Source organism: Sander vitreus, chromosome 18 (genome assembly GCF_031162955.1).
Source record: "Sander vitreus isolate 19-12246 chromosome 18, sanVit1, whole genome shotgun sequence".
NCBI classification, from domain to species: Eukaryota; Metazoa; Chordata; class Actinopteri; order Perciformes; family Percidae; genus Sander; species Sander vitreus.
This window is the reverse complement of record NC_135872.1, coordinates 14,269,538-14,285,431: the sequence shown is the minus strand read 5'-3', so window position 1 is coordinate 14,285,431 and position 15,894 is coordinate 14,269,538. Positions and strand designations below refer to the sequence as shown.

The window sequence follows — 15,894 nt, the reverse complement described above, 5'->3', positions numbered from 1 at the left end:
CCTAGGTTCATTTTGCGCCGGAATTGTCCTTTAAGTGACAGACTGCTGTAATACCAGACAATAATATTGTAGTGATGACTCTGCCCCCTTGAGGCAGCTCAGTGTTATTACTAAGCACTACTCTTCCTTGACATGATCATTTGCTTAAAGTGTGTGTGTGTGTGTGTGTGTGTGTGTGTGTGTGTGTGTGTGTGTGTCCCCTTCTATCCATGTATGCATACAGGTCGTTTTGATGATTCAGTAGTTGAGGAAAGAAGACAGTGCTCCGAGGATCTGCTGCAGTTCTCTGCTAATATCCCTGCTCTTTATAGCAGTCAGCATATCCAAGATTTTTTCAAGGTACCCAAACACACACACACATGCAAATACAAACATCCTCCCAGACTATGGACTGCAATGTTTTTAATTCTTTTCAAGGGAGGTGAGGTCCACGACGGCTCGGAGCTCATTGGACCAGCTGAGCCCTTTTCTGACTTCCTGGCAGACAGTTTATCAGACTGCAGCTCTGACGGTAGGCTTACACACAATTACTATTCCTCAGATTGAATCTCCCTCTTAATTAACAATGACTTGCTCAGAGATGTGTGGACATGTTTTTCAGTTCAAAGAGACATCAGTGGTGCAGATGATTTGACTATCACATCAGAGTATGGAGGTAAGGTGTTTTTTTTAATGCATCAAAATAACACCCACCTACATAGAGCTCATACATAGACACATTATCAGGGCTTTTCCTGGCTCAGAATGAGCCTTTGGGGGTTGACTACGCACAGCAGTAAGCATGATCGGTCATACAGCATAGGAGGAACAAGGAATTTGTGTTACCTTATTTGACAGAAATCTATGCATTTTCCTGTTATTTCTGACAATTTGATAAACAAAAATATATATTATGCTTGAGTAAATGAACCAATTAACAAAACCGGTACAGACTGACTCTGGACGATAAAACTGAGATTAGCTTTCATATTCAAGTTTATGTTCTGCTTGTTCAACGGTTGTTTTACGGCGGGTAAATTGCTCATAAACACATTTGGAGAGGATTTGAATTGATATTTTTATTCCCAATTTTTTATCATTTTGGTGCTTGTGAATTTGTTTTGGGGCTGGCTCAAACCTCGTTGGGGTGCACCAAAAATTCCTCTATGCAGGAAAAACCCTGATCATGACCCCAGCATTGTTCTCCTCCCTAGGCCCGTCCAGTGACAGCGACCTGACTTCCCTGGCTGTGGATACAGACTCTTTGGCTGGGCTAGATGATGGCATGGCCTCAGGCCGCACCTCCCCAAACCAGACACAGGGGGGAGCCACCAACATTGGCAGCAGCTGCAGCCCTCGCTTGCCCTCCCTGCACGGTCGCAGCACTCCATCTCCTGCCCCAGTCCCTGCCTCCTCAGGCCCTAACCCAGAGGTCAGCTGGTCAGGCCGAACGCCACTCTTCCCCGGCAGTCTAAAGAAAGCCAGTGGTGGCAACCCGAAGGACGTGAAGTCAGACTACCTAGACAGAGCCAGTGAGCTCATCTGTTTGGCTGTACAGAAGGAGGAAGAGCAGGACTTCCAGGCAGCTTTCTCCTGCTATCGTAGCGGAGTGGACCTGCTGCTGCAAGGAGTGCAAGGTGTGTTTGGGAGAGAGCTGGGTATCTAAATGTGCAGCAGTGACATATATATATATATATATATATATATATGTATGTCACTGCTGCACATATAGATATATATATATATATGGCTACCTGTTAAGGTCCCATGGCATGAAAATTTCACTTTATTGAGTTTTTTTTTTAACATTAATGAGTTCCCCCGGCCTGTCTATGGTCCCCCAGTGGCTAGAAATGGCGATAGGTGTAAACCTGGGTATCCTGCTCTGCCTTTGAGAAAATGAAAGCTCAGATGGGCTGATCTGGAATCTGCTCCTTATGAGGTCATAAGGAGCAAGGTTACCTCCCCTTTCTCTGCTTTGCCAACCCAGAGAATTTGGTCCACCCATGAGGGAGAGACATCATGGCTTGCAAAGTGGCAGTTGGTCAAGGCCACACCCACACCCTCCACCTTGCCCCCCCCTCTCCTCCTCAATAGCATTTAAAGCTACAGACACAGAAATGGCACATACTAAGTAAAGCTCATTGTGGGACTGGCTCTAGTGGCTGTAATTCTGCACCAAGGCTGAATTTCAGGAAAGAGACTTCAGATACAGTATTAGGGGATAGAAAAGCATCTAAAAGAAGCATTTCATAGGACCTTTAAAACATTTTAGTCTCTAAGCCCAAGTCCAGAGTCAGACATGATAAAGCTCACACCAGAGTCACAGAGGACATTCTAAAACATTTTTTCACAGACTGACAGACAGAGTTGTATTCACCATGGCTATTAGTAAACTTTAGTAAACATCATTACCTGATGAAGTGAGTTAACAACAAGTTCATTTAATTATACTTCAAAAGTGTTTTACAGGCGTTATTGAAGAGCTGGTGTGGGCAAGCAAGGGTGACAGAAGGAGAGAAGTGTTAAACTGAAACGCAGGTGTATTTAGATATTCAAAATTGAACTCATCACTCAATGAGAAATTTGGACATATCCACAACTAGCTCATCATAGTGTGACACAGTGGAGAAACGCTTCATGGAAGTATGAATTTGGGAGGAGCAGTAAGGTTGTCCCTAGTGTTAGACAGAGGGTGGATACTCAGCTTTGATGTTCAGCAAAAATTACGAGACAACACTAAACCGAATGCCTATTTGTGCACAAAGTCATTCCTGATGTAATGGCCATCATTGCTCGTGCTGGCCGGCAGATGGCAGTGGGGGTAAAGAGAGTGGATGGAGGACCAGTTTTTTGTTAGATACACTGTGCGGACCGATACCTAAGCTCGTTACTTAAAGCTTTAGTGCGTACCTTTTTGATATTAATGAAGGTCCGTTACATTCAAGCCATTGCCAAATGAGTTGCTACAAGGCTAATTAAGACTAATCAGCTCCACACAACTCTCTCTGTATTTCTCAGTATGGCTATCTTCAGAAGATTGTGTCGTCCGGCGACTTTCGTGCGCAGAAAATCGAGTGAAGAGAATTACCTCTTCTGAATAGTCATCATGTTTTTTTAATCCTCCGTGTCCTCCTTGGCTACTAGCAACTGTGTGGAGGAGAGGGGTGGGGCTGTGTGCGATCACGGAAGGCTTGGATCATGTGGACGTGCCGACAGTGTTGTTGTCATTACTTAGAATTCCTCATGGGGTCGACAGAAACTACGCGCTATAGCTTTAATACCAAGTGGTAACCATGGATGTCTATCTGCTCGGATGGTTGGCCTTGGGTTTATGAAGACTGTGATTGTGTCAGCATCCACCCTGCTGAAGTGTCCATAAGCCAGATACTGACCGTACCAGCAGCAGGGTTGCTGTTCTTTAGTTGGCCTTGACATTGCCAATTAGACATCACTTTTACTTTGTGGTTTATTAGCTTGCCACAGTAATACTGTGCTGCTTTTTCAGTAAAAAGCTTTACAGAAAATTTTAACCCTGCACTTTAAAAACTGCTTGATAAAGAAAACTGATTGATCCCCCTCACCCCTTTTCAGGTGAGCCCAGTCCCACGCGGCGAGAGGCAGTGAAGAAGAAGACTGCAGAGTATCTAATGCGTGCAGAACAGATATCCAGTCAGCATCTGAGAAGCAACATGGGTCAAGGGTCAACACAGACAGTGGTGAGTGGGAGGGAGTCTCTGTTAGATTATGCAAATGTACTTTATATGTGTCCATCCACCAAGGTCCTCAAACCCCTTGAGGCAGTATATCGGAGTACAGTCGGGTTTATTACAGATGAAAACATCACAGAAAGTCTGTGTTGAAAAATATATTTAACACATCATCATAATAATACATCATAATACATATTGACCAGAATAATCAATAATAAATCATACATTTTGGCCACAGAAGGCAGCAGCTGTTTTCAAAAAGCTCTAAAAACCCACTGGAGCCTGGAGTATTTTTGGCTAAGACACTGACTGTTGCTTTACTTCTCATATTACTTGGGTCACATGTTGCAAGGGGTTAAGATACCTAATGAATGTGGCCATGTTTTAATGATAAAAAAGCACAACATTAAAGCACTATGAAATGTTTTTTTGTCAAAGGCTTTGGGGGCACAGTGCTGCCCATCCACCAGCAGAGGAGGCCAGCAGAGTCCATCCGAGGAGCTGAGAGCTTACAGGGTGTTGGGTGTGATAGATAAGGTCAGTTTACTATTGACAAGTCTTGCAACTTGCAGCTGCATTTTGTGAGTTTACTATGATTTTGTTTCTTTCATAATCACAATCAATAATGTCTTTTTTTTCTACCAAGACAGTGAGTAAAAGACACAAAAAGTTTTACTTTGTTTGATCTGATGTCAGAATTTTTCTCCTTGAATATTATAGTAAATATGGAAGGGGAGACTTCTTATGGTGAAAACAAAATAATAATTGAGGTCCTTACAAAATAATTACACTTAGGTCCGGCAGACACTCTTTAATTTAATTTCCCTGGCCCAGATAAATATGGATGTCCTTGTGTCCTTTCCTTCTTCGACCATCTCTTTTATCCAAAGCAATAAAGCGTAATAGATTTACTGAATGGTACGGCAAGGGCTGAGTGTGTGTATGTTCAGCGTCAGTTATGAGTACCACAAGGTCAGTTTAGGTTGCTGGTCCTCTCAACCAGCTGCCGGCGAAGCAACTTCACCACTCAGCCATGAAATGACTTGGCAAGCAGCGCAGAGAGCGGTACACAACATTGAATCAATGATGCTCGTCCTCCACACACATACACACACAAAACCCCAAGGAAAATGTTGACACAATACTAACATGTGTTACTCTACAGAGGTGCATGCAAAATCCACAATATGTCAGAAACAAATCGGACAAAAAAAAAAAAAAAGATACGCCATAAATGGAAACTACGCTATCCAAAAACGACCTGGCTTTCCTCTCCTCTTTCTCCTCCTCCTCCTCCTTCTTCCTCCTTTCACTTTTAATGGGGACAGAGGAGACAGATGGAGAGAGCTCCTCACCCTCCTGCCCCTTCTCTCCACCTCCCCCCTTCCCTGATGTTTGTGTCTTAATTATATTAGCGCCCTGGCTAGCACTGCCACTCTGTTTACTTACAGCTCCATTCATATCCATTTAGCCTGCACCTGTTTGGTCCCAGCCAGGGTCACATGGAGAGAACGCACCCACAAAACATACGCACTGCAGTGCACTACGCACAAACACAGACCGGGTCACACACATATGCTCAAGCTCTCCCCTGAGATGGTAATGGAGCAGAAGAGCAATGAAGATGTCGGGGATAAAGGAGGGAGAAAATAAAGTTATTAGGAAGAGCCAGAGGGAGAAAATAAAGGAAAGTGAAATTATAGATAGTAGGAGCTCCTTTGTTTGTTGGAATTTGGGTACAGATGGAAAGAAAGGTAGGGATTTGAAGACGGCACTGCTAGCGAGCGTGTCTGCCATGAAGAATTGCATGCATCTGTAGTGAGATATTTCATGTGCTCCAAAATAATAATAAAAAATGTAGGCGCACAGGAAAGAAATGTGTGCATCCGATATATGAATGTAATAATAATAAATGTGAAAAACCACACTGGCTTGCAGGTTGCTCATATGTTGATTTTTTTTTGTTTTTTTTGGGGGGGGGGGGGTGTAATATTAGCAACTGACTTTTTTCAATAATTATTAATCTGCCAGTTATTTTTTCTGTTTTTAAATCTATAAAATGAATAGTAAAAAAAAGTTTCCGAGACAAAGAAGTAACCTCTTCAGATTCTAAGTCTAAAAATACTTAAATTACAATGATTTAAAAAAAAATAAAATGGAAAAAAATAAAGGGAAAGACATGAAAGTTTTATATAACATTTTGGATTGTTAAATTATTATAATTCATGATGAATTTATCAAAAGTTGTTTTCATGGATTTTTTTTCTGTCAATCAACTAATCGATCGATTGATTCAGGTATAATGTATTTCTAAAGATATGTGTTAATTCTATCACATTTACATTCTTCTTTGTTTTGGGGGTTCTTTAGCAGCTAGTATTGCATTTGTTTCCCCTTTTTTGCTCTTACACTACAGAACTCTATAGATCCCTTTTAGTCATTGTTGTGGCTGGTACTTGGTTTGGTCGACACAGCAGGATTCATTGTGTTAATGCCAATTTTTCTAGTATAATTTAGGGACCTCCATTTATCTTGCAGGGACCCTCATGTGTGCCCTGGCCCAGTCATTGAAAAACACTGCACTAGAGGACACAACCACTACATCATCTTAGACTGTGTATGTCTGTTCATATGTGGCAATTAATGGCACTCTTCCATCACAGGTTCTTTTGGTCATGGACAAGAGAACACAAGAGACGTTCATCCTGAAAGTAAGTTTTTTTTGTGCGTGTGCACCCCACATCCTCGTCGTCCTGACTGTAGGTGTTAAGTGTGCCAGAAGCCCCTGTGTGTGACCGGTGTAATTGATTCTAATGGGCCTGTCCCTGTCAGCTCCTCTGCTCTCAGGTGTGAGACGTGTGCCAGATGCCAACGCACAGCGCAAGCACAGATGAATACACACATGTGCGCGCACAAACACGCATACCTACACACACGCAGCCAATGTGAACTTTACGTGTAGCGCTGATAGATTTGTGTGGCTCTTTTAAAAAGTCACGCGCTGTATGTGGCTTGATGAATCCAGTGACTTTGGGTTGCCAAGGGGCAAAGCTGGCTCCTCGTTAATAGGAGGTTTCTCCTTTGCCACACTCCGTTTCTCATCTTCTTCTCTTTTTTTTTACACCTTATTCTTCACACAAACTAAACTCAGCTTCCTTTACCTCATACCATTCATGCCCTCCAAATTGGGGTACATTTTTCTTTTCTACTCTTGTTTTTAAATTCAGATTTCCTTGCTTCACCTTTAACTACTCGCCTCCTCTTCCTCTCACTTCTTATTGCAGGGTCTGAGGAAGAGCAGTGACTGTGGGCGGACTAAGAGGACAATCATGCCTCACTCTGTGCCACACATGGTGCAGCTGAGAAAGTTCATCGTCTCTGAAGACACAGTTTTCCTTTTGCTGCAGTATGCTGAAGGTAAGACACACACATCTCATGCTTCCTAGTTTCATCTTCCCTCTTTTGTCTTTTTTACCTCTAACTGTCTTTTCCCCTCCTTCTGATTCCTCCTCCTGTCTTCTCCCACCCCTCTCTCTGCCCTTGTTCTAGACAGATGTTTGATAGAGATGGGTGTGTGTCACAGGTCATTATTCTGAATACCAGGTGGCGCCATGCTTCATTAGCTATGCCAACACCTGGGCCTCCTTACATCCCACTCACTCTCCGATGTGTGTGTAGCTCGTGTGTGTGGGTGAGTGCGTACAATGAAATGCAGCCATATTTTTTTAATGCCCTATAACCTATTCAATCTGGTGCACTCTATAACCACCCTGCACTAATATTAGTGGACAGTATTAAATATCATATGAACATGATCTAATAAAGCTAATCAAATGCCAGCAAAGGCATAGTTTCACCACAGTAACATCTGTTTCACAAAATCCAGGCTTGCTACTTTTGCTTCTTAAGTATGCTGTTAGCAGCTGATGGGTTGAATGACGATAGACAGGCAGACGGAGGGAGGCAGTGACCTGAGTGACATTGGACAAAATAACGTGGATGGTTTTACTTTCTAAGCCATCGAGTTGTCCCGCTATCATTATCATCACTGTGAACTCCCTATTCATTCTCATCACACACAACAGATGCTGGCTTCCAATTGGTGTGTGTGTGTCTGTGTGTCTGTGTGTCTCACAGAAATGTCAAAATGCTAACATTACACTGGGAACCTAAAACACACAGACATCCCCATTTAGCCAAATTGGGTTCAGTCATAACTGTTCTTGTTTGCCTTGGTTACTCATCAAGTGGAAACTAATGACCCTTTTTACCAAATAGTCTCAGAAACTAAGGAGCCCCAGAAGCCAAAGTCAGGAACTAAAAGTGACTGTGAATATTAGGTAAATTCAATAGATGGCAGAGAGCGATATATATATATTTAAAAAATATATTTTTTTTAGATGCAATGTAATCATGTACAGAAAAGTGAGACGCACGCCTCTGAAATAGTGACGACGTTTCTGGTTATTTTTCCAAAATGGGCAAAATGAGCAATAGGCAGGGGGCTCTGCAGGTCATTTTTGCCGCGGGCCTCATAGCGGATTACTTTAGCCTTGTTTCTGCTGTAGAAGGTAAGTCCATTGAATCAACTTACTCAAGAGTGGTTTATAAGTCTACTGCATAATCAATAAATCAGACTTTTTGGAAGATCTATGGCCTAAATTTAAGCCAAGGTTCCTCCGGTTGAAGCACAGGTGGCTAAAAATATTCCTGAAAAAGTTAATGTGGTGAAAAAGCTGTAATTATCCAGACATTGCTTTCTCTCTTAACTCCTCATTCGTCCTCTTTATACGTCTGCTTACCACTGTGATAAATACACCACAATACATTGTCTTTAATGCCCTGTTTTTCTTCATCTCTAGGTGGTAAGCTGTGGTCTCACATTGGAAAGTACCTGCGTAATTCCAGCCCAGAAGAGAGCTTTGACATTCCTTTCATCCAGAAGAGCCACACAGCGGCTGTACACTCTCCACAACATGCTTTACCACAGCTGGATGTAGGTTCAGCCAGTTCTGGTTCTGGGCCAGTTGCTTGTTCCGATTCTGTCTCAGGGCTTCAGAACAAAGGGGAGAAACTCATCGTGTCTCCTAAGAAAAGTGTTCTCCCTCCCAGGCTTATTGAACAAATTGGTGCGCAGTCAGACTCTGGAGCCACGTCTGAGGAAGAGTGCACCAACAGTTATTTGACACTTTGCAATGAGTATGAACAAGACAAAGTAGAACCAGATGCACTAGAAGAAAAGAAGGAGGAGGAAGAGGAGAAGAGTGAACATGAAATGCTGTCCCTGGAAGTGCCCGTTGCGACGACCACTACTTCCTCGCATAGCCGCTCACTGCTTAGCAATGACAGCCTATCACCTATCAGCTCTCAAGAACTTGGCTTTTTTACCGAGTTGTCTGACAAAAGTGGCCACACCTTTGACAATGAGCAATACCGCGGCGAGGGACGGGACCACAGTGAAGTATTCAGTCCTTTGCCCTCACCTGCTGTGCCTCTGTCTTTGGATCAGTCCAAGCACACACCAATGGAGTTTTTCCGTATTGACAGCAAAGACAGTGCAAGTGAGGTGACCTGTCTTGACTCCGGAGAGCAGCGCCCCTCTCATAAACCTGTTCCCCTCTTTTCTACATCAGACCTGGGCTCGGATGTCACTGAGGATCTTCCAGAGCTGGCTCAGGAGGTCAAGTACCACAGCTCGGAGCTTTGGGAGTTGGACTGTAGTGATAAAGGCTCCAATGAGTCAGTGCCAGTCATCTCTTTTAAAGAGGCAGTAGTGGAGGATGAGGGACATCCGCCAGACCTTTTGGTCAACCTGCCTATAACGGGTGGGACTGTAGACTCTTTACAGGAGGAATTAGACACTTTGGGTGGGTGTGTTGGCCTCGAGGCCACAGCCTCTCCTCAGAAGTTCATTCAGCCTGATGTTTTACAGCTTCCCGTTCACCCTGAGGAAGAGGAGGAGGAGGAGCAGCTGCTGGAGCAGGACCTTTCATCTTTATGTACAGCCTCTGCAACATATGACACTAGTGTTACATCTTCCTCTCCCTTCAACTCACTGTGGGATGACTGCAGCGTGGCGTTTGGGCAAGAAGCCTCTGACAAAATGGTGGTTCATTCTTCATGCCAAAATAATGAACTTCCCCTTGACCTTCCAGTTACTGATCCTCTAAATGAGAAACCAGAGGCCAGTACAAGAGTAAATACAGACTTAGTTCCAGACCCCAGTAGCAACAACACAGGCTCTATCCCCACCACAAATGGGGCTAAGGCATGCGCTGTGGTTGAGAGTTTATTAGGTCTTGATGGTGAATCAAGAGTTAATAGTACTACAGGTGGCAGCAAATTTGATAAAGAAGTATCGCAGCTGTTTGCAGAGCTGGACGAGCTGTCGTTGGCTGCATCCCAAGCTCGTATCCCGGAGGAGTTTGTACGATGCTGCGCGGTAGAGATGGTTAAAGCCCTGGATTGTCTGCACCAAGAGGGCATCATCTGTCGGGACCTTAACCCCAACAACATCCTGCTCAACCACCAAGGTTAGACATGCTTTATTACCACAGATTATTATGAAGTTTTGTTCAGCAAGATCCCATTATCTTGTCATTTATCTCATAGCTCTCTTAAATCTTGTACTAGATTGTTGCACACAGGGGTGCCAGCATATGTCTTAAAATGTAGGGAAAATGAGCTAAGCTACTACTTTTAGACTATGTTCTAACAATATTAGCTTCAATACTTTTAAAACTGCCTATGAGCAATAATATCAGGACAGCATTACAATGAAGTTTAGTTACAGAAAGTTTAGAAAAAGATGTAGATTATTTTAGTGCAAGATACATCTGCAAGTAAGATCAAACTTGAATGGACTGAGAGAATGCAAACATCTACTTGCTGTTAAACCCTAACACATGATTCCTGTCACTTCATGATGGGGATAACAAGCCATCTAGATTACTTTTAAAGCAAAGATGGACAACAATGCACCAAATCAATATACCAGGGAAGAAAATTAAAATGTCAACTTCCAAGAAACATGAATTAGACAATCCACGCACTGAACAGAGGCTGCAGCAGGACTAATACTTTACTACTATTAGGTGGCCTAGTAAGAGTTTCATCACAGATATTTCAGACGTAAGTAGTTCAATAAAGACCTAGTCTATATCTACAACGTTCCACTTCCGGGATTGCACCGGTGCCACAGGAAATTCCGCAGGATGCATGTCTTTTCACCGTCCGTTACCTTCCGCTTTCTTTGTGTTGGAATTTTAAACTCCGGTCGATTTTATGAGGACTATGATTAACTGCTCCTTAGATCTCTGCAGGGTAAATTGAAATAGCTAGCTAGACTGTCCAATCTGAGTTTTCTCTCGCACGACTAAAACAACTTTTGAACGTACACGTTCCACCAAAACAAGTTCCTTCCCGAGGCTATTTTGCAGTGGCTCTGTGTGGAGCTTAGCGATCCCCAAGACGATTGTGATTGGTTTAAAGAAATGCCAATAAACCACAGCATGTTTTTCTCCCATCCCAGAATGCTATGTGGACTAGCCAGACCCTCCTCCGCAGCGTTGTGGAGGAAGGTCTGGCAATGCGAGACTAATAAAGACCTAATGAAAATCCCATAGGCTCGGTGGTCATTGGTGACATCTGCTCATATTTCTCATACAGCAAGCATAAAATCACATCCTTCTGAAGCTGCTGTCCTATCATATATTGTTTTTCTTAAGCAAAAAAACAAACAAAAAACTTGTAGGAAGTTGAGATCTCTGCTTATTCCTCTCTTAGAGCAGATAATATTTGACTAAGGGACTGTCTCTGTCAGTCAGCGATGATGTAATCTATTTACTAAAATGAAGGCTCTTTCAGAAGCGAAAGTGTTGTTTTACCAGGAGGTTACAGATTCCCTATCAACTTCTTCCTTTGTCGTCCTACAATCGTCTCTCTCCACCTCGTTATCAACAAGCGTCTAATTAGCTGAGTGGCTGTTTTCGTCTCCCTGGTGGTAATTATTGTTCTAAAGGGCCCATCAACGGCGTAGTGTGGTGCATCAGTCTGGCTAGCCCAGGCTAATGGCCACGGCTACCTAATGACACCATTAGTTCTAATGATGGCGTTAACGGGTAGCCGCTAAACAGGAGTAATCGCTGGGGCTGTGTGCTTGAAAAGCTCGCAGAGAGATGTAGAGAGGCAGAAAGGAATGGAGGAAGGAAGTGCTCTGTGTGTGAGTAAACAGTTTGAAAAGTAGCGAGTCGGAGTGATACTTGACTGCGTGAGGTTAAGCATTAGATGAATGTTTCTACTGAGACTTTGAGCTGAATACTTTCCCCCTCTTCCTGTCTCCTTAGGTCATGTTCAGCTTACCTACTTTTGTAGCTGGAATGATGTGGAGGAGTCCTGTGACAAAGAGGCCATTGCCAATATGTACTGTGCACCAGGTGAGACATACATATACAGTACATGCTAAAAAAAACTTTATCTCTCTGATTTCTCTTATGTACTCATTTTATCCTGGGGGCCATTGCGTGTCGGGAGGTTTTATGTGGGGTTAATTCTATGCAGGGCCATAAGTAGGCCACTTTCCCATGGTCACAAAACCTTCATTTAAAGCCAGACATGAATAAACAATAGAGAGTAGAAACAAATGAACACTGATTCTTCTCGACTTTGACATCAACAGAAATCCACATGCAAATGTGCTCTTTCCATTCTGTTCTTTTGCTTTTTTGCCATTAAGGGCACCGCATCTAAATGCTACATATAGTACATCATATGTATTATTTTACATTTTAATTAATACTTATATTGGTCTATAGCTGGGGGATACATTAGAAATATCTGTGTGTTTTTTACTCTTGCGGTCACAGTTTTGAGAGGCTGGCTCTTCTAGTCGTTCCCTTATTGTCCTCTAGAGTGTGCTGTTGTGCAACAGTGAGCCAGCCGTGCGGTAACCCCATGTGTTACCTTCAGCAGGCTTGTGGTAGCTCTGGCATGCTGTTTACAAGCTGCCTAAAACAAACTGCTGCTAGACTACAGCACCATGTCCCTACTTAGCACTTGTGTGTGTGTGTGTGTGTGTGTGTGTGTGTGTGTGTGTGCGTGTGCGTGCGCGTGCATGCATCAGACATCTATGGGTGGATACCTTTTCTAATATGTTGCTTCTATAATTGTATCGCTTCACACTTAGGCTGCTGGATAGATTTCTGTGTGATGTGTTTGATTACATCTTTCTTAAATATACAGGATGAATAACTGTTTGCTGAAAACACCGGACGCACTCCGAGACATACACAATGACCCTCGCACCCATTCACTCTCCCACTTACTTATATTAAGCTATTCTCTCATATTCATCCTCTCTCTCAAGCCAGGAAGGTCACTTCAGATTTAAATCCTCCTTGTGACGACAACATACAGTATGCCACTGTTATAATAAATCTGAAAGCAACAAATGCTCTATCTAATATCTAAAGTGTGCATTTGTTTTCCCTTAGCAACGGCTCGTTTAAAAGCCTACTAATGGAACTAGAAGCACGTAGAAGCATATGTTCAGTGACCAGCAGTAGATGACCTAAAGAGACACAGGAGTGAAGCTCAGCACTCAGAGCTTTATGCATAATGTAGCATAAAATCTTTTTATTTTTTTTTTAAATTTTTTTTTATATAAGCAGCATGAGATTTTTATACCTGTCTAAGAGTGTGGTAGGTTTGAAAGGACACCTGTCATGTGATGTACAAACAAAAATGAATTTAGTATTCAAATAAAAAAATATTAAAAGGTAGATTTTGACTAAATGTACACTTGACTTACAGTTAGTTATAACGGCACTGTTAAGCCCCTTCTGGATCAGTAAAAGAAAAATGTTTAGCTGCAACCACTGATTATGTTCACCATCAAATTATTTATTGATTTTTTTTTTTTTTAATTGCTGTACACAAACATCACATTTTCTCCGACCAGCAGTCAACAACTGGAAGGTATTCATTTTTAAATTACTTAATTAAACAAGTATTCAGACTTGAGAGGCTGTAAGCAGCTTTTGGTTTGTTTACTTGACAAATTATGTAAATGATTAAATACATCCATAAGTTAATAGACTAGTCTTTTCAGCACTGTAGAATGTAAATGTAGTTTAGTTTGAAGACAAATCAAAGTCTAACCAGCTAATACAAATAAAAAATATTTTAAGAAAAGAGATTCACGCCAAGACATGTTATATATTGGAGATAAAAGCCAGCACTGAAAATGCACTGGAATTAAACTGACCTCAGCCCAGGTGTGAAATGTCTTAGTTAAGCAACTGTTAATTCCATGTGGATCAATGGATGTAATACATATTAGCAGCCAGCAGGGGGTGTGTTGTGCTTTTGTTGAGCAATAATATCACTTCCACATCCATTGTCCTGCTCAAACACTGATAACTTTTTCTCTTTCTCTTCTGTGTCTCTTCTGTCTACCTTTCTTTGTTGTTGTTGTCAATTTCAGTATACACACACTACTAAATAATGGCTATCAACTACTACATGCTTTTATTTCATACCTGCAAACCCCTACATTTGGTACATGCATGCATCTGTAGATGTATGTGCTTGTTAACACACACACACACACACACACACACACACACACTTTAACGCAGAGGTTAGTGAGTGTGTGTCTCTCCTGCCCTTGTTATGTATTGCTGTTTATCCAGACAGGGTCAGCTCTAGCGATGGTTTCATTCCTGATGACAGATTTATGACTGTTTGCCAGAAAGCTAGCAGGGGGCCTGCTGTGACCGTGTGTGTGTGTTTGTGTGTGTATGTGTGTGTGCGTGTACGTGCGTGTGTAAGCTGTGTAAGACGGAGGGAAACATGTTTTTAAAACGCACACATTCACACCCAAAAAACACGGGAGTGGACTCGGAAAATACAGTGGCAGCCGGGTATTAATCTATTTATTCTGCACTTCTGCTTATTTACTTTCTCACCATTTTATCATTATTGATAAACATCAGATGGCTAATGTTTTGTTCTCTAATAAGAAAAAAAAAAAAACAAGCTGTTGAGTGACAGTGTGACACAACCTGATTGTAACAGGATTGGGAGTTGTTCATTGTTCTACTGAGAGGGAAGCAAGGCCAAAACCGATTGTCTTCAATGTCTAAGAAAAGGGAAATTCAATGTTCTTCCCCTCTGAGGTATTAAGTCAGTTACTGATGACTCCATCATCATACTCACTATTTAGTTTTTTTTACCTGCTCAGCCACAGTGTGATAATCTAATGAAAGATAAAGTTTAGTTCCCCTTTTGATAACGAGCTGTCATCTCATTGTTTTGAAAATCTTTTCAAGTAAGACATTTTACCGGGTGGTACTTCTGCTTTATTATTTGAATATGTTCAGATATTCTGTCCTCATAGTGAAGATGTGTCATATACAGTGGGGAGAACAAGTATTTGATACACTGCCGATTTTGCAGGTTTTCCTACTTACAAAGCATGTAGAGGTCTGTAATTGTTATCATAGGTACACTTGTGACAGAGACAGAATCTAAAACAAAAATCCAGAAAATCACATTGTATGATTTTTAAATAATTAATTTGCATTTTATTGCATGACATAAGTATTTGATCACCTACCAAACAGTAAGAATTCTGGCTCTCACAGACCTGTTAGTTTTTTTTTTTTAAGAAGCCCTCCTGTTCTCCACTCATTACATGTATTAACTGCAGTTTGAACTTGTTACCTTTATAAAAGACACCTGTCCACATCACTCAATCAAACAGACTCCAACCTCTCCACAATGGCCAAGACCAGAGAGCTGTGTAAGGACATCAGGGATAGAATTGTAGACCTGCACAAGGCTGGGATGGGCTACAGGACAATAGGCAAGCAGCTTGGTGAGAAGGCAACAACTGTTGGCGCAATTATTAGAAAATGGAAGAAGTTCAAGATGACGGTCAATCTCCCTCGGTCTGAGGCTCCATGTAAGATCTCACCTCGTGGGGCATCAATGATCATGAGGAAAGTGAGAGATCAGCCCAAAACTACACGGCAGGACCTAAAGAGAGCTGGGACCACAGTCTCAAAGAAAACCATTAGTAACACACTACGCCATCATGGATTAAAATCCTGCAGCGCACGCAAGGTCCCCCTGCTCAAGCCAGCGCATGTCCAGGCCCGTCTGAAGTTTGCCAATGACCATCTGGATGATCCAGAGGAGG

The 15,894-nt window shown here is 42.2% G+C and overlaps 1 protein-coding gene across 4 annotated transcripts in view; it reads left to right on the top strand.

The window, feature by feature from the left end:
- rps6kc1 (ribosomal protein S6 kinase polypeptide 1) overlaps positions 1–15,894 on the top strand; it is a 29,328-nt gene that overhangs the window by 4,961 nt on the left and 8,473 nt on the right. For 2 of the 4 annotated variants that reach the window (XM_078274314.1, XM_078274316.1), the window contains exons 4-13: positions 224–339; positions 418–511; positions 602–655; positions 1,194–1,616; positions 3,574–3,698; positions 4,131–4,229; positions 6,356–6,403; positions 6,977–7,109; positions 8,555–10,225; positions 12,038–12,127. In XM_078274314.1, coding sequence (XP_078130440.1) covers positions 224–339; positions 418–511; positions 602–655; positions 1,194–1,616; positions 3,574–3,698; positions 4,131–4,229; positions 6,356–6,403; positions 6,977–7,109; positions 8,555–10,225; positions 12,038–12,127 — 2,853 coding nt within the window. Of the gene's footprint in view, positions 1–223; positions 340–417; positions 512–601; positions 656–1,193; positions 1,617–3,573; positions 3,699–4,130; positions 4,230–6,355; positions 6,404–6,976; positions 7,110–8,554; positions 10,226–12,037; positions 12,128–15,427 lie in introns of all 4 variants that reach the window. The other 2 variants (XM_078274313.1, XM_078274315.1) reach the window with 2 other exon arrangements.